Source organism: Calypte anna, chromosome 2, assembly GCF_003957555.1.
Source record: "Calypte anna isolate BGI_N300 chromosome 2, bCalAnn1_v1.p, whole genome shotgun sequence".
Taxonomy (NCBI): domain Eukaryota; kingdom Metazoa; phylum Chordata; class Aves; order Apodiformes; family Trochilidae; genus Calypte; species Calypte anna.
This window is the reverse complement of record NC_044245.1, coordinates 85,324,579-85,348,982: the sequence shown is the minus strand read 5'-3', so window position 1 is coordinate 85,348,982 and position 24,404 is coordinate 85,324,579. Positions and strand designations below refer to the sequence as shown.

Below are 24,404 nucleotides of genomic sequence, written 5' to 3'. Positions count from 1 at the left end.
ATGAGAGGAAACAGCCTCAAGTTGAACCAGGGGAGGTTTAGATTGCTTATTAAGAAAAATTTCTGTTCCAAAACAGTTGTCAGGCACTGGAGCAGGGGAAGTGCTTGAGTCATCATCCCTGGAAGCATTTGAAAGACATCTAGATGTGGTGGTGGACATAGATAAGTGGTGGACTTGGCAGTAGTAGGTTAATGGTTGGATTCAATTATCTTAGGAGCCTTTTCCAACCAAAGTTATTTTATGATTCTATATAGGTTAGATTGTCTTTCTCTGTATTGATAATACATTTGAAGCTAAACTGTAAGTAATCATCCTTTGGAGTTTATTAATAGGTTTCTTATTCTAAAAAACATTATGTGATATCTTACTGTATTAATCAGAATTTTAAAAAATGAGTCATGGAAACTTTAGCAACTGACCTGCTCTAGCTTTCAGTTAATAAAAATTAGCATTACAGACTTTTCCAGCTGAGGGTACAGGCTTTTTTCCCTAAGTATTTTACCCAGTCATGCTTTCCTCATTCCTACCCCACCATCCACTGACATAATTTACCAAGCTATATATTCATAAACTAACCTTCCATTACTTTCTTGGTTATAATATTTCAGAGAGTATGTACTGCACAGCATCAATCAACCCTTTTTGTTTTGTTTAACATCTATAAAGGTCAACTTGTTCTCTACAGAACAGGTATTGTTTACAGACCTTTCTCTGCAGTTTCACTGGCTACAGGCTTCTCTCAGTTGAGGTTTGAATTAAAAGTTTACTCTTCAAGGGGGAGAGGCTCCAAACAAAAGACAGCTAAGGGGAAATGCATAACTTTGAGCCAGTCTGATTATTTAATAATTCTGTTGTGATAACATGTGCTGTCATTTGAGGGTCAAGATCATGTACGGTTTAGCATCATGTTACTGTGAGTCAGTGGTAGCTTGCTGGTTTTGCATGCTATGACCTGGCCCCTTGGAAGTTGCTTGTTAATTGCACCTATTTTTTCACATTTAGTGGCAGGTACAATGTCTAAAGGGGCCATTTGTGCTGCCTGTTGGGACATTTGCCTGAGGTGACAGGGTTGGAAGTTCAGGTTCCTACATAGTCAGGGGGTTTTGTGCAGAGGGAACAGCGAAACAGCCGGCCTCTCCTTGTTGCTTGAACTAGAGAGACTCAGGCATCTAAACTGGGCACCTAAAGTTAACCTTTAAAAACTTTTGTCATGATATACAAACGTCCCCAATTCACTAGAGAGCTGTTCATTTGAAGCAGTTTCAGACATCCTTCTCTTTTGTAACATTGCTGGCAGAGAGTGATTAATAGTCACTGACTCTGCTGCATCATCTTTGCTGTCCAGTGTCTAATCATTGATGCTCCTTGATGGCCTTGGGTTTTATCCATGTTTTGCTGCTGCTGCCTATACAGTGGAAGCTTTAATGCATGCTGAGAATTACAGTTAGAAGTGGAGCTCACAAAGCCAAATTAATTTCTAAGAAACAGAAGGATTGTTGAATTGATTGCACTAAGAGAATTCATCCAGGTTGCCATGCAGGGATCAGAGCAGTCAAATTTGCCTACTCAGTCAGCCTGGAGGAATTACTCTGATATATACAAGAACCTGAGGAGTTCTAATGGTCACTTAGTCATCAGTACTTAGACTGACAGTAATAGCAGGACAATAGAAAAGCAGACTGATTTCAGGAAATTGTTTTGCGGGAGAAATTATGTACATTTATTATGCAGATTGCCTTTTCTAGGCAAGGTATCCTTTTGAGCTCTGCACTCCTCCAACCATGTAGGTTATGCATGCTTCTGTTAATTTTTTAAGTAAATCCTACAATTAATTGACTTCAGCACATTACTTGCTGTCCTTAAAATTATTATAACACACAGAAGAAAATCTCTATCTTTCTATATCACAACATGGTAACTTTGAGCCAGCTACGTGGCTTGTATGTAAAGATTCAACCCCTCTGAAATGAACTGGATTAAAAAAACAAACAAACAACATTATATATGATGAATTACAGCATTATATTATCAATATCCTTATTATTCTTTATTAGTATTAGTTTAATCAATGTGTTAGGATCTTTCTGCCACCAGTCTTTCTCTTTCCACTCCTCCACCTCATGTTTCGAGCTTTTACAGAACTGGAAATCAAAGCTTGAGCTTCAAGCTATTCTGTACCAGTTTGCAATCAGTATGATTTGTGACATGAGTGTGAATGCAGAGCTTTCTTGTTTAATTACAGAAAGCTCCATCCTAAGATCCTGAGTGAAAGTAACAGCTGCTATGCCATGCTGACAAATGATTTCTTAACCAAGAGAGAAAGACAGTATGCACAAACTTTGGTTTGACCTAATGGAGTAGGGCAAAAGATATTAGAACGAAAGATTTTCTATACAAAATGTACCTATTTCTAAACTTGGATTAAGTTTATAATGCAAGGTGGATATGCTAGGACTAAATCATGAGCAAATCTGAAGAGGTATCAGAGTGCACTGATATACATCAGACTATTTTCTTGCAAACTAGCAGATACTCTTATTTCATGCTGGATCAAGTGAATGTATTGCTAGAGCTTCACCTGCCATCTATTGGTGGAAATCAGGAAGTAGAAATTTGCATTTTGAAAACTTGAGATAAAATGCTTAAGAAGTATAAATTATTTGTATTATAGTTTAATAATTAAAAATAATGGTCTTCAATGTAAACCTAGATATTTTTATTTAAGAAGAGTTGGAAGCAAATACTTCTATTTCAGCAGTGACCTTACTAGTATGTACAATGTTATTCACTGGAAGCCATCTCGCCGAGTCTGAAAGACTACAGAATGTGATGCATTAGCACCTGCCATCTAAAGTGGAGGTAACCAGTTCAAAAGCCATTCATCTCAGTGTAAAGCTGTGAGAAGTATCAAGTATCTTGATGGAGGTGGTAACATATACTTGTAAACTCTCAATAAATGGTTATAGTGAGCAAGAGGTAGTGAATAAAGGAGAGTAAGAAAAGAATCTTTTAAATCCACTCCCTTTTAACTTTTGTTATATTGATAAAGAAGAGGTTACTGCATTTTCAGTTGCTAAATTTTAAGGACATTTTTGCAAGATCACAATAAGCAAAATAACAAAGTGGAAAAGGAGTTCACTATTTCTTGCCTTCATTTTGAAGTTTTCACTTACTGTGCAAATCAGTTTTTCAGTGGAAGACAAGTAAATATATCAAACACTAATACCTCCAAAGCCAGTCCTTTTGATATTGAATTCTAAGCAAATGTGGCTATAATGTAATTCAAGACTAATATTTTCTAAGAGATTTAGAGGGCATGTATCTACCATTTAACTCGCTGAAAATCAAGTATCTCTGCATGTCCCAAAAATCTTTATAATATTTCAGTCAGAGACAATTTCATAAGCACTTTATTCAGAGTGAACAACATAGTGATTATAAAGTAGGTGTTCTCAAAAAGCTTTCAAAGGCTGTGTGATATATTTCCAAATTAGAAGTGTTCAACTTTTACATCTTTACAAGAACAACAAAAAAAAGATTTCTTCATACAAGATAAATTGGAAGCAATAACTATGACCTCATCCAAAGCAGAAAGTTCAAAAATGCTCTTTTCTAAGAGTTTCTCGATTAACAGCATTTGCACATGCAAGCTGCCATGCAGTGGCCAGCTGTGAGCCAAAGAATTTGCACAAAGAAGCAGTTTGTTACAGGTGCAGATAAGAACCAAAGGCAGTAAGCAATACGTCAGATGTACATTTATTCCCAGTTTCAAGTTCATGCCCTTTAACTCCATATTAAACCAAGAAAAAGCAAAGAGCAGCAATTGCTAAAGCAAACAGCTTTGATAGGAAAAAAAAAAAAAAAAAAAAAAAAAGACTTGTAGCAACAGGCTATAAATCTAGTTCCCTATGAACTCAAGGAACACTAAATTTACTGAAATCACACAGGACCATTTTTTCTTCTGCTGAAAAAGGGCATTGATCAGATAAGAACACAGCTTGAAGGGCTGCATTGTAACACCCATCAAACTGAGAAGGAGGCATTTGCAGAAAGTGCTCAGTGCTGCATACAGGGGAAGGTTCCTGGGACCACAAAGTCTGAATCATGCAGATGCAAATTACCTGAGCACCATTTAAGTTATATAAAGCATGCTAATAACTAGAGAAGGGACTTAGGATATTTAAACAATCATGGCACTTGGGCAGCTATAATGGGTGAATACATTTTGGGTTGGACTTCCACACTCCCTGATAGGTGCTTCTGGTCTGCACACATTAAGCATTATAAATAGGACTTACAATTAATGTGTAGGTCTGCATGTCCAAGCACAGGATTTATTGGTGGGCTCCAGTCCCAAAAGCAGTCTATTGAATTACTAATGCAAAAGATAAGCTAGTGTCAGGCTCAGAGACTGCCTCTTGATTCTTAGTTTAGCATTCAGTAAAAAATGTAAAACTCTTTCACTACTACTCAGCTATTTGGGCCTCTGCTGCAGCTCATCCATGGCAGCAGAAGTACACACAGAGTCAGTGAAGAAACAAAATGAGAGAATACTAAAAGACAAAATGTAAATATCTGGATTTACTCTTTATTTTGCCCCTACTTGAACTGATTTAAATTCATTGGCTCAATGAACATTTTTTCCCTTGTATCTGTATGCTGAGCAGAAGAACAACTGTGTTCTCTGTAAGTGTATGACAGATGATTCAACACTTTCCTATTTCTTTCATTGCAAGTAAATTCTTCAAGAAACAAAAGATCCACAAGGTGAGATCCATTTCTGACTTTATACCCTTGGACACCACGATGTGTACATGAGCTAAAAAAGGCACTAAAATGAGGAAAAGGTGTTAAGTGGAAAAAAAGTGCAGTCGTGATACTGCACTGTGCCTATGTCATGGTTCCATGATTTTAATTACAAGACAGAATATTTGCTCTATCATGGCCCAGACCAGGACAGCCTACTATGTGTCTTCTAATTCACTGCTTTTAAATAGTGAATGGCCCACCAGCTAACTTTTTATAGGCTTGAGATGCACGTAAGGGTCGAATCTCGGAAGGTAGTTTGATCAAGAGGGTATAAGCTTTTCCCTGTAGAGGTGATAAATTCTGCCTTATATAACTCTGTTTAGTCTGTACCTCTGTACATTTTAAGTGCTGTCATAACCATCCTCTGGCATTCCATGTGCCTGCCTCATGCCCCATACAGATCTTGCAAGCAGAACTGATCCTGGAACTGAAAACTTTTCCTGGACTCCATAGCAGGCCTGCCACAAAGTGGTCACTCAGCTGAGAAGACATTTACACCAGAAAACTGGTGGGGCTTCTAAGACCTGAGTGCCTTCAGGGAGGCACAGTCAGGAAAATACCTTAGAGAACAACTGGTGACTAAAGTCTGTGAGGTTGTTGCACTCTGGTGGGATGTTTGCTGTGCCTGTGCACTCAGGGGTTTGGTGACCATTTACAGGGTTGGCTATGAAACTGGAGAATTGAGGTTGTGGTGTCACAGCTGTACATAAAAGTCTTTCTGTAGATGGATGTTGGATGGTTTTGTCTGTCTCAGCTTCCTTAGTGGGAAGTGGATCACTTAGTGTATCACTGATACAGCTGAACATTAACTCCACCAACAAAATTACTTATCTTTAGGTCAAACCATCTGTGAAATCGTGTGGTTTCACAGATGGCTCTCCTGAGGACTGTGGGAGTGATAAAGTACATTTCCAAGCAGTGGAGTTTCTGGCATAGTACTCCAAATGGGTCTACTGTGGCTGTTGAAGGAACTTAAAAATGAAGTTTGATCAATTTGTGAGAGGGAGTCTAGGATGTGCTTGAGTGCAGTAACAATGACTTGAGGCCATTTGACAGGCAAGATCCTAGGGACACTGTGCCCTAACAATGCAGAACATCTCCAGCTGCCAGACACCTTAGGGCAGTGCAAGACTGTCCGTGTGCTTCTCTTTTTGTGTAATTATTGCAATAGCCATTTTTAGTCCAAAGCTTTTCTAAGTGCCTCTGAAGTGATATAGATTGCCACCACTTTAACAGTGGTTAGGGAAGTCAGAAAACTTGAGGTCCATAAAAGAAAAAAAAAAAAAAAAAAAAAAAAAAAAAGAAAGAAAAAAAAAAAAAAAAAAAAAAAAGGGAAAAAAAGAAAAAATAATTTTAAAAAAAGAAAGAAGGGAAAAAAGAAAGAAAAAAGAGAAAGCTACCTGCACTACTACATGCAATCCCTTTATCCTGCATCTTTATCAAAACTATGGTCGTTTCATGACAGGCTTTCTCTTTTGCTTAAAATCAGCGTCAGAGTAAGTGAAGGGGATCAAGTGAATGCAAGAAAACATTTTAAACTGGGTGATACCTAGTTCCTGGTGCAAGCTGAGAAGGCAAATACTTTGCAATATTTGTAGAATCTGCACGTCGTTGTAAATCATATCTGATCTATCCTATCATACCTTTGCTCAATATCTTTTTTTTTTTAATTTCAGATTGTTTTGCTTTTCAAGTGAATGTGTTTCATGTCCTTAGCAGCAGTAAGGAGATGTAACGTCTGCCTAAGAAGAATAAAAATGAATAGCAGATAGACAGGGTTTTTTATACATTGTCTGCCTGATCTGAAAGCATCAACTTTTGAATATCCTGGCTGATTCTCCTTTCCACTCTAATGTAATCCATGTAATAGAAAAATGTGCAAAAGCCTACTTGAAACTAGGTGTATTTTTTTGATAGTTCTCAATGAGACAAGTATAATGATGAAACTATTATGCCTCCAAGTCTTTTGATGAAGGCATATTAATCACTTTTCCTATGGCCTCAGAAGTACATCAGTCCTTTTGTCTCAGCAACTGTGAAGTTCAAAATGTGTCTTTCTCACTGTGATCAGTGACAACTGCATTTAGAGGCCAGTAACTATTAAGTATTTGTTTGCTTTCCAACCCACTAATGAATTGATATATGTGTTATTCTAAGTCACATTTTTCCAGTGTGATAGCAAGTGTGATGTTCTCTGGAATTTTAATTGAATGGCTCAAGGCTCCAACAAAAAAAAAAAGGAAACATCTGTTTTCTGAGGTGTTTTTTTTTTACTGTCTGGGTGTAAAAACATCAAGTTACATTACTGTAACTTGTAAAAACATGTTAAAAAAAGAGCAAGTAAACTTTCAATGTATCTGTGATTCAGTTGAATCACCAGAGCTGATAGGGAATTTTTTCTTTCTTCTTTGATTGAAGTAAAATCTAATTGTCTAAATTTTCTTTCAAAATCTTCTGTTTTGGAAAACTTCCCAAACCAGGCAGAGAAAAGGATCAGGCCAGTATGAAATTTTAGCACTTTTGAAGTGTTTCAGTTTCAAGTAATATTTGTTAATTCATTTCACTGAACTCCTGTGTCCAATCAAATCAAAACGTCATTTCTAAATTAGGCACCAGAACTCCTCTGAAAAAATACTGAGTGAAATAATTCTATTTTTTTTTTAAAGTATAGATAAAATCATTTCAGCACTGATTATTTTGCAACATGTTCAATTTGAAAAATAGGCATTTTATGATGAGAATTCCTAAGCAGTTGCAGTAGCAGTCTCTTCTGATGACATGCAAGTGGTATCTAAGTATCCTGAGATTTCTTTCAAATCATCTAATTTGTCCACTACTTTCTACTGCTATTAACAGCAGTGGAAAAATCCCCTATCAAGGCTCGTCGATTTACTTCATTGGAGTCTGTCTAATAGCAAGCAAAGCTGAAGCAGAGACCCAGTCATTGTCTTATGAGATTTACATTAGGATGTATCTTTTGCTTTGGCTTTGTTACAGACCCCAGCACTAACTTAGAGGAACAGCAATAACCAGGAAGTTGAACTGATAAATTGAAGTTTTAATAACCCACAGCATGTCTGTGGTAATTCTACAATTTCTGTGCCTTGTCCAAAATATTGTAGATCATCGAGGAAAGCTGTAATTCAGTTGTGCAAGGAAGAAATTAGGAGTTGCCTAATTCCAGCTAGTCATGGTAATTAGATGAAAAAACACTGAACTCAACAGTGAGGGTCCTCTTCTGTTCATTGCCTCTAGTATCATCCCATGAAAAACAAAATGTTAAACTATTTTGAGGAAGAAAATTTCTACAATGGTAGATGTCCTGCACATACAATTTAATTTCCTGATGACTAGGAAAAGTTCTTGCATACTCCTTAGAGCTATTCCATGGAACTTGGCCACAAACCCATCACTATGGAAGAAGTGTGGATTTGTGGTGTGCTTTATGGCATGGCATTCATCCCATGTTCAGCAACCCAAGACCAAACCTCCTCATCCTCTAAAAGGAGGTCAGGAAAGTGAAACTCTACAGAACTCGTTTAGCAAGTTAAGGTCATTTATTTTTCCTCTGCCACAAATTTGGCTGGAGTCTTGCAAGTGCTCTGATGCTGTAGAATGTCACATGGCCATTTCTGGCAAAGTGGCACGTATTACCAAGATGGATTTTGATGAAGGAGCTGCCCATGCCATCTGGCCCGCACACCAAGCCCTGTGCACAGGCTCTGCTGAGAACCCTGTTGGCAGTGCTGGGGACTGGAAATCATGTGCCAAGTTCAGTGAGCTTCTAACCACCTGAGTTTGTGCACAATTTGGCACTCATCTCATGCTGCATCTGAATCGAGCAAACTGTCAAAATCAAGAAGCATGAAGCTCAAGTGTTCACATCCAGATAGAGTCCATGTGTTTGCATCAGTGGCTGAGCAGCCCAGGCTTCAGATGAAGCTTGCTTTCTTCAAAATGTCTGTGGTCAGCAGAGACCACGTTTATGTGCTGCCTCAAAAGCATTTTTGTCCTTCAGCTCTCTCCTGTTTTGCTACTAGAGGTTTGGGAAGAGTTGGAGGAATTGTTCTTTCTACTTTTTCACTCACCAAGAGCAGTGGCACTGAGGCAGTGTGGGTAAATTCAGTGGCTGAAGTGAACATATTCGTGCATGAAGAACAGTAAGTTCCCAAGCTCATAGAGAGCACACTCAAAAAGCACCAAACACAGGATTACAAAACCAAACCAAAACCAACAAACCAAAGAAAAAAAACAACCACCAAACAAGCAAACAAAAAAGCCCCAACAAACTAAAAAACAACAACAAATCAGAATGATCATCCCCCAAAAACCAGAACATTCTGGGTCCTTGTCTTCATCTACCTCAAGGCTCTTGAGGAGAAAGTTAAAGGTAATCACTGTAAGCCCTCAGTGTTCCCCAGTTATACAGTTGACAGGACCAGTTTCTGTTCCTCTTACATATTAGAAAGACTTCAGGTTTTTTCTGAGTTGAATGAATTAACTGTAGTCTTCACAGGGACCCATAACATCAGCAGAGGTTGCCAGACAACTGTGTATTTGGGCCTCCTCCACCACCACATGGTGCTGGGAAGAGGTCTTGGAAGCGGTGGGGGTGGAAATGTGCCTTGCAGGAAATCCTCAGCTCCCAGTTTGGCTTCCCTGTGAGCTCCTGCTGGGATGTACAGGGAGTCGCTGACTACAGACCAGGATGTGCCTGTGACATTTTATTCACAGTGTATTTCTTCCCCTGAAGAAGTGCCACAAGCAGACTGCCAGGGAGAAGATTGTCATGCTTTGACCTCTCCCCTGTTTCCCTTTTCTTTTTCCCATTCACTGCAGCATTATAATCTTCTTCAGTCACTTTCACTGAAATGTCTTTCATAATGGATCCCCCAGATCCTTTGGTCAATAAACCAATTATGGAGAAGCAGAGCTCTGCTGAAATGGTAGACCAGCCTTCTGGCATTAAAACTGCTGTTATTTGGGCCAAGAAGAAGAGTTCTGGGCTTTTCCTCCCCATCTAGAGAAGGAATTTTGTCTGTAATTAAGGATGGGCAAGAGTGATCTGTGTGCTAATAGCCCTTGTCAATTTGTATTATCCCTTGGCTGGGGCTAATCTCTTGAACTACGGAACATGCCTGAGTACAGTGTTGTTGACTCAGAGACTGGCTTTAAAGGTAGCATCACGGTTTTTTTCTTGAAAAGATGGAAATAAGATGAGAAAGGGAACAATTAATTTACTTTCCTACTGGATTCCTTTAATGAGGGACTTGACAGACACAAAGGCATCTGATGTGTTTGTTGAAATCAGCTGGCAAAGTATTGCAATGAAGGCGTTTGAATTTGTAAATGTATCTGCCTAAGAAACTGTTGTGCTGAACACAACAAGATTGTACTTGCAGCCAAGACAGAATCTTTGTGGTTTTTTTCAGTCCTGGGTGGCTGGCAATACAAATGATTCCTTAGCCAAGGGCAAGAGGTTATGAATAAATGGGTTTTTATATGGAACATTTATCACGAAAGATGTATTAGATACGGGATTGTATTTGTTCGTGAATCTTAAACCAAGCAAAACATTGTTCCTTACAGTCTTCTGGCTTCTACTTGAGTCGGTCTTACTGATAGGATTTTGTATCCACCGGTTTTAAGGAGCAGTTCTGTTCCCACACTGCATGTTGGAAAGGGTGGCATACTATGGTGGGAAAGGGTTATTGTCATATAGGAGCTTAATTCAGAGCAGACTTTTGGAGTAGTGAGACTGGCAAACTGCAGCACAGCATAGCGGTCAGCACCCCTATGCATATTTAAGGAGGCCCTAATCCATGAGAGGTCATCAAAATTTTTACACACAGGCATAGGTTAAGGCTGCAGGAATTTCTGGGATTAGTCACATGCTGAAGTTGAAAATAGGCTCAAGTGTCCATCTGGATAGATATATAAAGTAGTGCACCAGTTTGTAGTTTTAACACTTTTTCTGCAGCTCTACCAACTATAATTTACCTGTGCTATTCTTTTCCTTTAGAATAATGAACTGTATAAACTCCTGGGGATTTTGGCAGAACTCAGTAGCCTAGAAAAATAGGACACAAAATTAATGCAAAGTATTTCTTACTATCCTAACATTCAAGGAGACCATGATTGGTTGAGTTTCTAGACACTTAAGGACTTTTAGCCAGATTTTCCTCTTATACAAGTAGAGATGGATTACAGTGGGAAGACAAACTATTTGTTTGTGTTGGGCAAGGGTCAGGCAGTGCACAGCTTGTGTCCATCTATCATAACTTTTCAATAGAGGAATGTGATGCTGATGCTTTTGAAAAAGGGCAGGCATGTTACGTGGTTATTAGTCAGCTTTTGTTGAAATGTCCCTGGGTTTGAAGGCTCTGTGTTAATAAGGCATTGTGAACCAAGAGTTACTGGATGATAACCTCTCAGTATCTGTGCTTAGAAATAATCAGGTGTGGCCAGTGGTGGGTTTCCATCTGGCAAAAAATGCATATACCATCTGCTTGCTGGCAGAGAAATGAAGAAATATGTGGCTGAGAAATTGGGGAATGCGTGGTGCACTCTCAACTGGCAGGAATCACAATATTCATTTCCTCCTCTTCATGTTATCCATCTTCAGTGAACATTCTCCTATGACAACAGCCTCCATCTGCAGAAGATGCCACTTGATTTTGTTGGCTGTACACTCGATTTATGCATATGGCACTGGATCATCATTGATTTCATTGGTAAAGAACAAGGGGCAAAAAAGGTAACTTTGCATTAACCATTCTAGCAATGCAACTGACTTACTCTGCAGCAATGTTAGAGAGCAACAATATCCAGCGAGTACACCTGCTGCTTTTTGTTTGCTTCATTTCTGTGTACTAAACAAAGACCAAGCAAATGCTGCAATCTCTAGTCTGCTTTTTAGCCAACACATCAAGACTGTGACATCATTTTGCCTTGCCACATTTTCCTCAAGGGTTGGTGACTGGGTTGACAGCCCATGCTGAAGTTAAGTTCTGTGTAAGTTTGCTCACCTTCACAGTAGCAGCAAAAGAGTACCGAAAATCCTGAAGACCCTGAGAGCATGGACACTGTCTTGCTTTTGTCACATCTTAATTGTTCCTATTCTGTATTCTTTTGAAGAATGTCTTCTCAAAAATAGTCATAAGACCAGCTACATTGTAGAAAGGATCCAGGACATGCATTCCCTTCTGATGTGATATGGAGATCCTGGGCTGACAACTAAGATTACTGTTGTCCCCCCATCCCTCCCAATACCTCCCAATACCTCTAAAATCAGTTTGATAGCAACCCACAACCCATAACTACAGTCCTTACTTAGGCTGAAGATCAACAGAGTCTTCCATCTTCAAAGGCAGCAGAAGAGGGACACTAGCACCAACATGATTTGCAGGGCTGCCCTTGCAAATTAGTACAAAAGTTGGCATGAAGATTTAGGATTTTCTTTGAGACGACTGCACTGCTCTGGTTTAGGTAGACCTGCCTGTAAACAGTGCATAGCATATCTGCATAGCCACAGCCAGCTATGTTTTAAGTTTACTGTGAAATGCTATAGTTGCAACAAAACCAGGCTTCTGCAGAGACTGAGCTTTGTCTTCACTTCCATGAACTCCCTTGAGCATCTGTTTGAAAGCCAGAAATCGTTGGAGCACTGCCAAGGAGTCACACAGCCACCTCCTGGTTATACCTCTATTTTAGGAAGGGTTGTGCAAAGGAAGGAAGGAAGATATTTGATGGAAAGGAAAGTATTAGCCTGTTGTAAAAGCATGCAGTGAGACATCAAGAATGCTTCTGGGGCATGTTCCAGGACAGGTGGATTCAATCTGCAGCAAGGAGCAGAGAAAGTCTGGTATACATCATGAGCAGAGGAATGGCAAGTTCACCATCTGACAGAACCCCAAGAGAAACTGGCTCAGTAAGGATGCTGTGGCATGAATGTGACTTTCAAGGTGAAGCTTTCTCAGTTTACTAAAAGGAGTTAAGTGGGACCTGTGGGGAGGGAATGGTACTGTAGTCTCATGGAAACTCACACCAAGCAGATAAGTCAGATGAGTCAAACAGCTGAATTCACTTACATTGGTTCTTAGGTGCCAGTGAATGTTGCAAGATGAGCAAGAAAGACCTGAAGACCAGATGGAGACAGGAGGGATATTTTGCAATGCTGTCTCCCTAGAGGGAGTGACAGTAGGCAGGGAGATTCTGAATATGTAATGTCTTTCTGGATTAGTGGCTTGCACAGAAAACCCATCCTCTTCAGAAACTTCACATTTGGTGCCTTAGGGTGTTTTCAGTAGTACATTTCTGCAAAACTGCCCCTCATTGCATGAATGAAATCTGTTGGCTGACACTTGGATACCATTTCAACAAGTGGAAAAAATCCTGCATCCCAAAAAAAGAAGGTGGTGTGTGATGTAATGCACATGGGATTCAGACCAGGTGTGGTTCATCACAGCATTTTGTTTATACAGCCCTTTCCAAGACTAATTAGCCAGTTATATTGCTGATTTAAGTCATCATCCTACTACCAGTTTATTGGACTGCACTGGTTTAGTCTGATTTTTGCCTTCTACATCCAGGCAGTGATTATGTCTGCCTACCTATCACACCAGTTTTGTTGCTACATGCAGAGGGAATGAACTGGGGTTGACATTACCAGAGTGTTCAATTATTGGAGCCAAGATCTACTCTCCATCAAAAGAATTTGTTTGACCACCGGGGTATTCCATGGTGAAAAATACCAGAAACTCATTTGGTTTACATTTTCTGCCTCATTATGCATTTCAGCCAATGAAATGGTATGACAAGGAGCTTTACTGAACAATTGCTGACTCCATAATCATGGCACTGGTTTAGGAAACCAGGTCTCATGGTCAATTCTTTTTTCTAAAGTCACATCACAGGTCAGGACTAAGAAATGCTAATGCAATGCACTCCAGAAGTTTTAGCTGCTGATAATTTTCTAATTTGATGAGCAAGTTTCTGTGCTGTATGGATGTGATGGTAATCGAGTTATAGCATGTATTTTGAAATAAAGCACCACAGAATATTCCTCTGGCTGTATGTGTGTGCTGAGAAAAGTGTTTATGACACTGCTTCAGGTGTTAGCAACTCTGCTTCTGCTGTGATGCACAGGAATCTGCTGAAGTGTTTGGCCTAACGTTTGTCTTCCATTTGGGCAGTATACAAAGTGACAGTGCAAACCCACTGAGATCACACATTTCCTTCATCATCTTATAAAGGCCTCCAGTCAAGGTGGAAAGGACAGGAGTGAAGCAAAGTGTCAACAACAGAAAATGTTACTGGATATTTATGGAACAAAAGGAAGTTGTAGCAGGACAGTGAATGTACTGACTACCCCAAATTTTAGAGAGTGTATCCAAATTAAGCTGGATTCTCCCAGAAGTGATGTTTTTGTGTCACAGCGAGGCCATTTATAATATTCCCTTCTGATAGAAATACCTGTTAATTCTTCCTGGTTGTGACAAAGATAATTCCAAAATATGTCACCCCAACAGACAGCTAATAAGGCAGCAGGTCTTTGAGTACTGGCAGAAAATTATCCACAGAGGAATAAAATTTTACTCAACTTCCCACAAAATCGATGTGATTGTTAGATTGGCTGGTTTTCAGATTTTTCTCCTTAAATATTACTCAGCCACTGCACTTTTTCTGAGATTGATCCATTTCATATTTTTCTTTGATTTTTTCCTTTCATTTTGTTAAGAGTCAACTGTTCTTTTAAGCTTAGCAAATTCACTGCTTGCCAAGCTAAATACCCCAGACAAGGAGCTGCTTGTCCAAAGTAGTTCTGCTCTGGTAATTCATCCTGACCTTTCAAGCAAGGGGCATTTGAGGTTGTGAAACAAGCCCTCAGCATGCAAGATGCCACAGGAATGCAGAATGCCTTCACTCCCCTTTCATCCCGTGCCCCTGTGGCATTACAGTTACTTACAGGACCTCTCTTAAAGGTTGCTGTATGTGGCTTTGGCTGCAAGACTGTTTTCACTCCTGCAGAGAGAGGGGGTGAGCTTGAAATAAAATTTTCTGTTTAAGCCTGTGCTGTAACAAGAGCATAGCTCTGACCTCTTGTTGCTCATATTTCTGTAGCCTCTCTGACACCAGTTAGTTCCTTTTGCTCCCATGGAAGAGCCTACCCGTGCCAGAACTCATCTCATCCCATCTGAGCAGCTCTGCAACATGGACTCAATTGCTGCTCCACCTGCCACCATGGGAGTTTCTGTGTTCAGCTGTAAACTTTAAAGGTGTTACTTCTCTTGTTTTGTCTTACACCAAAGCAGACAGAATACCTCAGCAGCTTGTCTATAGGCATCCCACGTGCTAGCTGCCACTGTGTTTTGCTAGTGTGAGCAGCTACAATTCAGCCTCACAAGATCATCCTGCACACAGGGCTGCCACCTCTTTTTCCCTCTTCCTTTTTCTCTCATGTCTGCAATCCCAGGGGAAGCCTGGAACCTGCTGAAGGTCTCCAGAGAGTGGAGGAAATGTAGATTTGCTAAAGGTGTTGGAGATGGCTCTCCTCTTCCTTTCTCAGTCCTGAGGAGGCATCTCCCAACAGGTGCTGCCACAGCAGGGAGAAGAAAGAACCCAGGAAAAGTTTTGGGTCTTCTTCTTCCACACAAGTCAGAAGATTTTTAGAGGTATAGAATGTGTCCTCCTAGGACAAGTGGAGAGGCTATGTACTGTGTGGGCAAGGCATAACATTCAGGTCTTTGTCCCATCTTCTGGTCAGGGAGTTGTTATGCTTCCTGAGCTGCTCTGAGAGTTTTGGCTCCAAGAAATAAATTCAATCCCAAGGTAAAGGTCAGGATGAAACTCACCCGTGGCACTGCTTTCCTTGTGTGGTAGGGTAGGAATCCTACCTACCCTACCTGTGTAAGTAGTTGTTGTCTTCAAGTGTTGCTGTCTTCAGCACACTGCTGGCCATGGTGGACATGCAGGACAATCAGGCTAAAGTATGTACCTGGGTGAAAAGACTTTTCAAGTTTCCAAATGCTGTTTCACATAAACCGGTTGCTTAAGTGATGCTTCCCACGTGACTGTCTCCCCATCCTGCATATCCTCTGTCTAAAAAGTGTTTGGTAATATACAGAATTTTTATGCTGTTGCACAGATAAAGATGTTTTACCTTCTTCCTACTCAAAAGATCCAAGCCATCAATAGATTAGAATCTCCCACCAGTGCTGAGGAGACAACAACAGTGTTGTGTCTCTTCTTTGCCTGTGGGAACTGGCAGCAGCCCTCGCATCAAGCCCTTGGCCAATCCAATGAACTCCATTGTGCCATTTTTGTAACAGTGGTCCCTTCTCAGAGAGAAAAAAAAGTGAGAGGAAGCAAGAGTAAATCCTAAGGCTGAGCAGGATTGTTTCTGTTTGTCACTCCTAAAATGAACACAAGTATGGGGGAATTTGCCCTCTCTTCTTTAAATGCTGTTTTCATTTGCTTTAAAATGCTGGAAATTGGTGTATTTAGACCTAGAGAACCTTTCATTTGTCAAAATTTTCTTGTTCTTGAGATTAAACAAGCACAGCTCCCTGAGAGAGGAACTCATGTTGATAAACAAGAAAGGTTAACTAGTTTTTGCCATGTTTTGAAATGTAGGCTGGCTTCAGGCACATCCAGAGTTTGTAGTACTGATTTTGCAAGGGAATATTCTGCATGGTTGCACGCTGCAGTGTGTAATCAGGGCTGACTCCTCTTATGCACCTCTGGTCCCAAACCCAAGCGAGTTCTTGAATATTATTCTGCCTTCTTCCTTTTCTGTATTCAGTAAGTGCACTTCGTTTCCTTAATGAGACCAACCTGCAAAATTAGAGAGATTTTGGCTGTAGACTATGAAACTCACATTGCATATGAGCAGCCAGCTTCTTGTCCCTGTTTGCCTTTGGCTCTAAGGTTGTGTTTGTAATGGACTGCGCTTGTATTTTGTACTGTACCATCATTTTATAAGCTCTTTAAAACCTGAGAATGACAGCCTGGGCCTCACATATATTTACTGCCTCTCAGAGGAGTAGGATACGCTGCAATAGTCCAGGTTTTGTGTTGACAGACTTGGCTCTGGGTATGAGGTAACACAGCAAACTTGCAAGGCTCTATTGCTTCAGTCGAGTAAGTAGGTTCTATCAATAGTGCTGTAGAGATGCACTTTGCAAACAGACCTGAGTAGAGGATTATAAAAAGTGTGTGACATTTTATTTAATATGTTTGCATAGAAAATTGTGATTTAAATTATTTTCTCCCTTACACAGTTGTTTGTTCATTTGTGTCTTTGTAATAGACTTATAAACACTTTTATTCTTTTAAGAAGATATTTACATCCATACTCCTCATGTGTAAGAAGCCTGACAATGCCAAGATTAATTCCATGTGTTTGCAGGACTGGGCCCACAGATGGCTGTTAATTTCCCTTGGCACCCTTATAAGCCAGTATGTTTCTGTTATTTTATTTACAAAATAAACACTATATATTTACTTAATTATATTTGACGTCATAATTTCAGGTTTTGCTTTGGCCTGCAAGGCCTCAGGGCCCTTGGGGTAGCTTTCTTCATTATTAAACAACAGTTATACAGCTGTAGTTAGTGATTTATGCTTGAAGACATGCACAACAATCAAATGCACAGCAGTTCTACCGTAAAGTGAAAAACACACTTTTGTAATGAAGAATGTGGTTTCTCAAATGGAAAGCATGAAATGCTGTTCAAAATTTATACCCTTAATTGATATTCTGTCCTCTCTTTGTATGAATTAATGATGTCTGCATTCTAAAGAGGAGGAAAAAAATGGAGGAACAGCATTCACAATTAAATGGGTACATAAATTGTTGCTTTTTTTAATATGCAGTTAATGTTTGAAATCATTTTAAGGACAGAAGTGACTTCCAGCAGTGTCTGGTCACACCAGTGACCATCCTCTCATGGACCAATCCCTGGGAGCTCTCAGGCTTCTCAGCATATGGATGCATTTGTCTCTGACCTCTCCATCCCTGGACACCTTTCAAAAAGCCTCCTAAGGTCATCCTTTATCCACAGCCCTCCTCTCAACACACAGGTCTCATAGCTTCCTGAAACAAACTGTTGGCCCCAGTGCTTGTTGTATATATGGTTTCTTTCTATCCCACCTCACGTGTTTGTCTTTGGCAGCAACTCTTTAAGTGAAAATGCAGAAGTCTGAAATACCTGAAGCACAAGTTCTTTAGCCTGAGTTCTTGCACTGCAGAATTTGCTCCTGAACTTCACATTTTAAAATGTCGTGCTGGCTGAATGAAGCAGATAATAATCCAATGGCTGTTGACAGAATTGGAAGATACATTGTATGCAAACAGCTCCATATTTGCACAACAGATGTATTTACATTGTACAATTATTTTATCAAGTTTTCATATTTATGCTTTGATTATTCATTACCAGGTTTCTGTATGCCTTTTTGGAAGGGTCTTTTTTGGTCTGGTCCAAGCTCTGCTGAACTGCTCTAATTTGTTGGCTATGTCACTGTAGTTGCAATGCTTTGCTGCTTTTTTTTTTTCCTTTTGCATTTTTATGCTCTGAAAGTAACATCTTTTTCTTTATCTTTTTTAAAGATAAAGACATTCCCTGCTGATACATCTAATCCTTTTTTCGATCCTTTTACAACAGTACCACAGTTTTCTGTAAGTAGAACATACAACTAAAAAACTGTGTATTTAACACAATTCCAACTGATTTTTTTTCAACAGTGTCAGAAACTTGTGCACTGAGCAGTCCTCAAAAAAAGAAAAAAAAAAAATACCAAGTAGAAATTAGAGTGAGATTCATATAAATATCCCCACTGTGCCATAATTAACTTGCCTGCAATCAGACATTGCTGCTTACTCGACAGAGGACTAAGAGTTAAGGCCACGGCTCACCACTACTTTGGTTTGTCCCAAAGTGTTGTTCTGTTCAGATTTGTGGAGGACACTTGTGAAGTTCCATGACATCTTTCCAAGGAGCCATAAAGGAATGGGAAGACTGAGTCCTCCGTCTAGTAGTTGCATGGCTTCCTGCCTGAAACCACCTGCTGTGCCATCACAAAAGCCTGATACTTACTGGATTTGCATCTGAATTTTAAGGAAGAATTATAGTTAGTTTGTTGGTGATTACAATGGTATCCTTGTATAAACTCCAATGTTTAGTTAATAACTTGAATCAAGTATTGAATTTAATTCTTGATAAACTTTACAGAAGTTAAGATTTAGGGGTTTTGGTAAGGTAAAGTACATACAAACAGGAAACTATTATTTGACAATCTGAAAAATAAGTCTAATCTCGGTCCTACTTTAAAGCTTGAGGCATTACATAATAAGTATGGCAAAATTATGTACTCTAGAAAACAATACACTGGTTATTATTATAAGCCAATAAACATGATAATGAGATTTGATCTAAATGTGGGGTTTTTTTCTCCAAATAGGTATTTTAAAGCCAGAGTTAGGCTTCACAAGCTGTGTCAGTGCCACTGTTGAGATCTACATAACAGTATCAGAAAATATCTCACAGCAACTTTTCACTAGCTCAGTCAGGTTCATCTGGTACAATTTTAAAGGCTAAACCAAAGTTGCAGTGATTGTATCTTTTATAGTACTACTTTATATAAGCAAAAAGACATGCCCAGAATAGTTTTCCCACTAATTAGTGATGATTGTCAGGAAATTATTTTTCCACCTATAACAGTTATGATGAAAGCAAAATTTAGGAGTGCTATAAAAATATGTTCTCATTGGGGTGAGGTGGGGTGTGTGTAGAATTTTGAAACATAAGCAGAAGCTGCCCTGACATACTTACCCAGAGAAATTTCCATCTTGCAGAAAATGGATGTTTCATGGCAAATTTGAAGTCTGAGATCTCTGTTGGGAGAGAAGCAGCAAAGTAAAACCCAAACTAATGTTTTAGAATTTCCCCATAAAGTCCTATTTCCCTGGGCAGAATCCCAGATCACAAATACTTATAACACCATTACATTACAAATCTAATGGTGTGTGATCCATCATATGATTCCATATATTTCTTTTAGTGAGTTATGTATGAATACCTATGATAAACAAGCAGCTACCTAAAGGACTACATAAAGATGGGAAAACAATTTGGAAGGTTAATTAGACTTTGGTCTTTCAGCCCAGCCTAAAGAATCTCTCTAGCAGCTGACAGCTTCTTGCTTCTTCTTTTTTCTTTCTTCTTTCTTCTTTTTCTTCTTCCTTCTTTCTTCTTTCTTTCTTCTTCTTTCTTTTTTTCTTCTTTCTTTTCCTTCTTCTTTCTTCTTCTTTCTTATTTCTTCTCCTTCTTCTTTTTCTTTTTCTTCTTCTCCTCCTCCTTTTCTTTTTTTTTCCATTTCTGTTTCTGTTCCTTTTCCTTTATAGAAAAATATAGATTTATAGAGATTTATAGATTTAAATTAATGAAATTATATCTGTTTAGATGAGTTAAATATTTGGCTCAAACATTCTTTGAAAGCAGATATATATGAAAACATTCTTTGGACACATGCTACAAAATCATTATCCAAAACAAACGCACTTTAGAACTCAGCAAATCTTCAGCAAGTATAAGCTCTGCTGATTTCAGTAAGGCTAGGAGAATTTTAATTGGCCTCACAGAGTGGTACCTCCTTCTTATGCTATAAAGTAAGATTTGGCAGTCCTCAGAGGACAGGGATCCTCTATGAGGAATACCAATTTTGATACCTCTGCAGCTTATAAAGTTGAGTCTTAAAAGCTGAATGACAGAGAAGCTTGAATAGGTTGTATTAGCCCATATTTACACACATATTGTCCGGGATTGGAGGAAGAGCTTCTCTATTTGTTTTTAAATTTTCCTTTTTACTAATTTTGTGGAATTAATAAAATTTCTTTTGCTTCAGAGGATGTTTTGGAGCATATCAGATGCATATAGCTGAAACATGAGCAGGTACATGTTAAAAAGTGACAATAAGCAAGCAAACCTAGCACAGGCATTTTTTTCTAGGCTCAAATAATCGTCCTGTGTTTAGCACTGTCCCTGTGTGACTTGCAGAATTTGAGAAATAATTAAGACAAAGAAAAGTTGCTATTCAAACAGCTGCTCCCTTGCAATGGTGACTTTTCTTCCTCTCTGCCTCAAAGTCTGAAACAAGTTCAGAGAAAAAGCTGTCAAGGAAAAAATGGAAAAAACGCAGCTGATCTCTGTAGGACCATGAGTGCACTGACAAACTGCACTTGTTCTGTGCTCCTCCCAGCACAGGGTCAACATGCAGTGGCCACTGCAAGACAGGGCTGTATTAGTTTTAGGAATCCTCCCCTCCAGTTCTGTAGGCTGTCCCAGTCTTTGCTGTACTGCAGCCCTAATAGTCCTCCCCTGAAAGACAGGAGATGGTTGTTTGCTGTTTGTCTTAAACCAGCACTTCCAATATTACTTTAATGTTGCCTGTCACTAGATACTGCAAGAATACTTCTCTCAAGGCTTGTTCCAGTTAGCAAATGTGGGAAAGGGGTGAACACTTTGAAACTGGGACTTCTAAAAGCCTGGGCTTCTGGCTGTTACAAAATACAGGATAGTCTGAGGACTTCTGGAGAGTTTTCCAAAAATCAGATGTGGTCAATGTTGTGCATTATTTTTAGGGAAAAGACAATAATGATGAGTGGCATTCTTCAAACTGATTATATCTTTTATCTGGATGCTGCCAGTCCTGTGCATGGAGTCCCATGTCACACAGCATATGTTGCCATCAGGCTTGTCCCTCAGGCACAGCTCTGAGAGAGCCACCAAAAGAGGTGCCTGTTCAGCATCTGCAGAGGTTGAACTGAGCAGCTATAGCTACAGCCTCCTCGTTGTTCTCAGTATTGATTGGTGTCACCGAATATTTGGCAATGAATTGGATGGTGAAAGGTGCTAAGAACAGTAGAGGCTAATCTACACTTTTTTGGTTTTCCTCTCTATGTCTGTATACATTTCTTTGTAGGCAGAATTTACAGACAGCAAAATACAATGCTGTGTGGTGCAGTCATCTCCTAAGATAACGCCGGTGGCTCCATCGCCCGTGCTGAGATCCTTGGCAGAGACCGTACCCACTCCAACAGTCCAGACAATATATACGTCACATAAACCAGTTTCACTGGCAGACAGGTACTCTACAGTTTTGTTTCATAGAAATACTGTGATCCTTTCTACATTAAAGGAGTCATCTTGCTTTCTCTTTCTCTAACATCATTACCATGAAGTGCCATTTTCTCTGATACCACATTTCCAGTTGCTGCTCAAAACTTACTTCAGAATAGATGGGTTGTGTAAAGAAATAGCTATAACTCATATCTGCTCTGAGAAAAAAAACAAAAAAACCCAGCTATCTTAATTAACTGCTGCAGCCAGCAGTGTACCATTTCTGTGGCCAATGGCTTGAAGAGAAAGGGTTGTGCAGATTTTCCTCAGGCAAGTTATTTTGTCTGAACCACAAAGGTTTTCTTTTAATAATCGCTGCTGCAATTTGTTTTCTGAAATTAAATGTCCATGGAGGAAAGCTGAGGTTGAGAAATATCTGCTCTTCTAAATGAGAAACAGGCACTCATTTTCTTTTTTCATTTTTTTCCCCCGTTTTTTGTTGGGGGTTTTTTTGGTGATTGGCTTGTTTGTTTTGTTTTGTTTTGTTTTGTTTTTTTTGTTTTGTTTGGGGGGAAAGGTTATATCAAGCTTCAGTGGTCTTTCTTATAGTTTCTCAGAAAAACAACGAGTTATCCCATCATTCCACAGCCAGCCCGTTTTCAGTTCTTCCATCCTGCTGGTTTTGCATGCTGGTTTCTTATTGTAGAAATTAATAAAAGCTGCATTTCCCAAGCTGATAATTTTCTGAATACAAGTGTAGGAGAAGATATACTCAATACTTTTGGAGCACAAAAAGTCCTGGGCTTATGTTGAAAAGTATTTCTCTGGTATCATAATAAATGAGCCTTTTTTTGACTCAAAGTCAATTCTTAGTTTCATTTGTTAATTATTTTTGCAGAGCTTGGTTTCATTGCTCCTGCACATATGTTCAACACTGTTCATTTATCTAAAAATTTATCAGCCCAATATAAATGTAATTCTGAAGCTGAGCTCAGCTTCTGCAGGATGTCTCAAGCACAAATGGGTGATTCCACCCCTACTGGTCCATGAATGTGCTACAAGGTTTCTGCAGTGCAGTTTAAATCTCCAAACTGTTTTACAAGCGTTATATACTTAACTCTCTGGAAAACAAAGTCAATATTTTCCCCCCACACTGTTTATTAAGAAATAGAATCCCTAATCCAGGCCATTCCCAGTGTTGCAGAGGCCGTGGGCTCTGAAGTGATTCAATGGGTGAGAGCAAGAACTTCAGGCTCTGCCTCCCACACCCCCATGTGTGCAGAACTGCAGAAAAGTAAGCATATATAGATAAGCATATCAGACCATTGTCCCCCAATATCAGACCATTTCAAGGAGCTAAAGGCTGTAACACCAATATTTTGTAGTGGCTTTTGCTGTAGCTGCTTAATTTTTAGAGTCCTAGTTCAGGGTCCTTTGAAATCAGTAGCCTTTAATGGGAGTGCCATTAAATTAAAAAGAGACTGGATGTGGTATGCAGTTCCATAGTCTAGCAACCACAACAGTGGATCAAGGATTGGACTTGATGAGCTCTGCGGTCCCTTCCAACCCAGCCAATTCTATCATTCTATGATTCTATGAAATCCTGAACTGCTTTGCCATGTGGGTCTTTTTATGTCCTTTTTCATGCCTCTGTTTGCTCTTTAGAAATATCAAGCAGTACTTGTTTTTGAATAAGCCACCAGCTATCAACCATTTCACTGAATCAAGTCTGACCTTTTTTCCCCTCCACTGGTATTTTGAAAATGTTAATTATTTTAAATTGAAATCTGAGACTTATTGTTGTTCCCATAATTGGCTGTTTGTGCATTAATTACACAGCGCTGAAACTCTGAGGCGTGAACTTGAGAGAGAGAAAATGATGAAAAGACTCTTGATGACAGAATTATGAAATTCGCACTTCGATCAGATGGAGAATGGATTGGGGCCTTTCATGTGCCTTCTGTCTGTTTACATTCCTCTGCTTCTGTGTACTCAACATAATGCATCCGGAAAATGTGTGATATCCCTGGCTCGCCTGGATTCACCACGGTTGGTTAAAATTAAGTCTCAGCTAGACTTTAACTTGAAGGAGTTCCTTTATTCATTCGCTGCTGGGAAATAAACCTTCAATCCTTTGTCTCTCCTGAGATTTTATACTATTGACACAATTAATTTCAGGTTTGGTTTTGGTAGATCTAGGGCAAAAAAGGATCAGCAAGGAGCATACGGATTTCTACTGGGAAACACTGTTCTGTACATATGTTAATAAGTGCACAGAAATTAATGTTATGCAGAATATTTTGATAGTAACATAGAAAATATGTCATTTTGTACAATGGAAAATTGCAATGAGCTACTGCTATTTGTTAAAGAACCATTTTTAAGGCAGAAGAATGATTATTACATCCTAACCCCAGGACTGTTAGTCTCCACAGAAGAATAAATGGCTGTCTTATTAAATTCCTAACCTTAACC

The 24,404-nt window shown here is 39.3% G+C and overlaps 1 protein-coding gene across 1 annotated transcript in view; it reads left to right on the top strand.

The window, feature by feature from the left end:
• The window catches only part of LOC115597917 (band 4.1-like protein 4B), a 65,679-nt gene extending 41,484 nt beyond the window's left edge, over positions 1-24,195 (top strand). Inside the window, exons 7-8 of the mRNA XM_030445864.1 lie at positions 21,793-21,956; positions 23,769-24,195. Coding sequence (XP_030301724.1) covers positions 21,793-21,956; positions 23,769-23,838 — 234 coding nt within the window. The 3' untranslated portion in view covers positions 23,839-24,195. The remainder of the gene's footprint in view (positions 1-21,792; positions 21,957-23,768) is intronic.
• Positions 24,196-24,404: the final 209 nt, after the last annotated feature.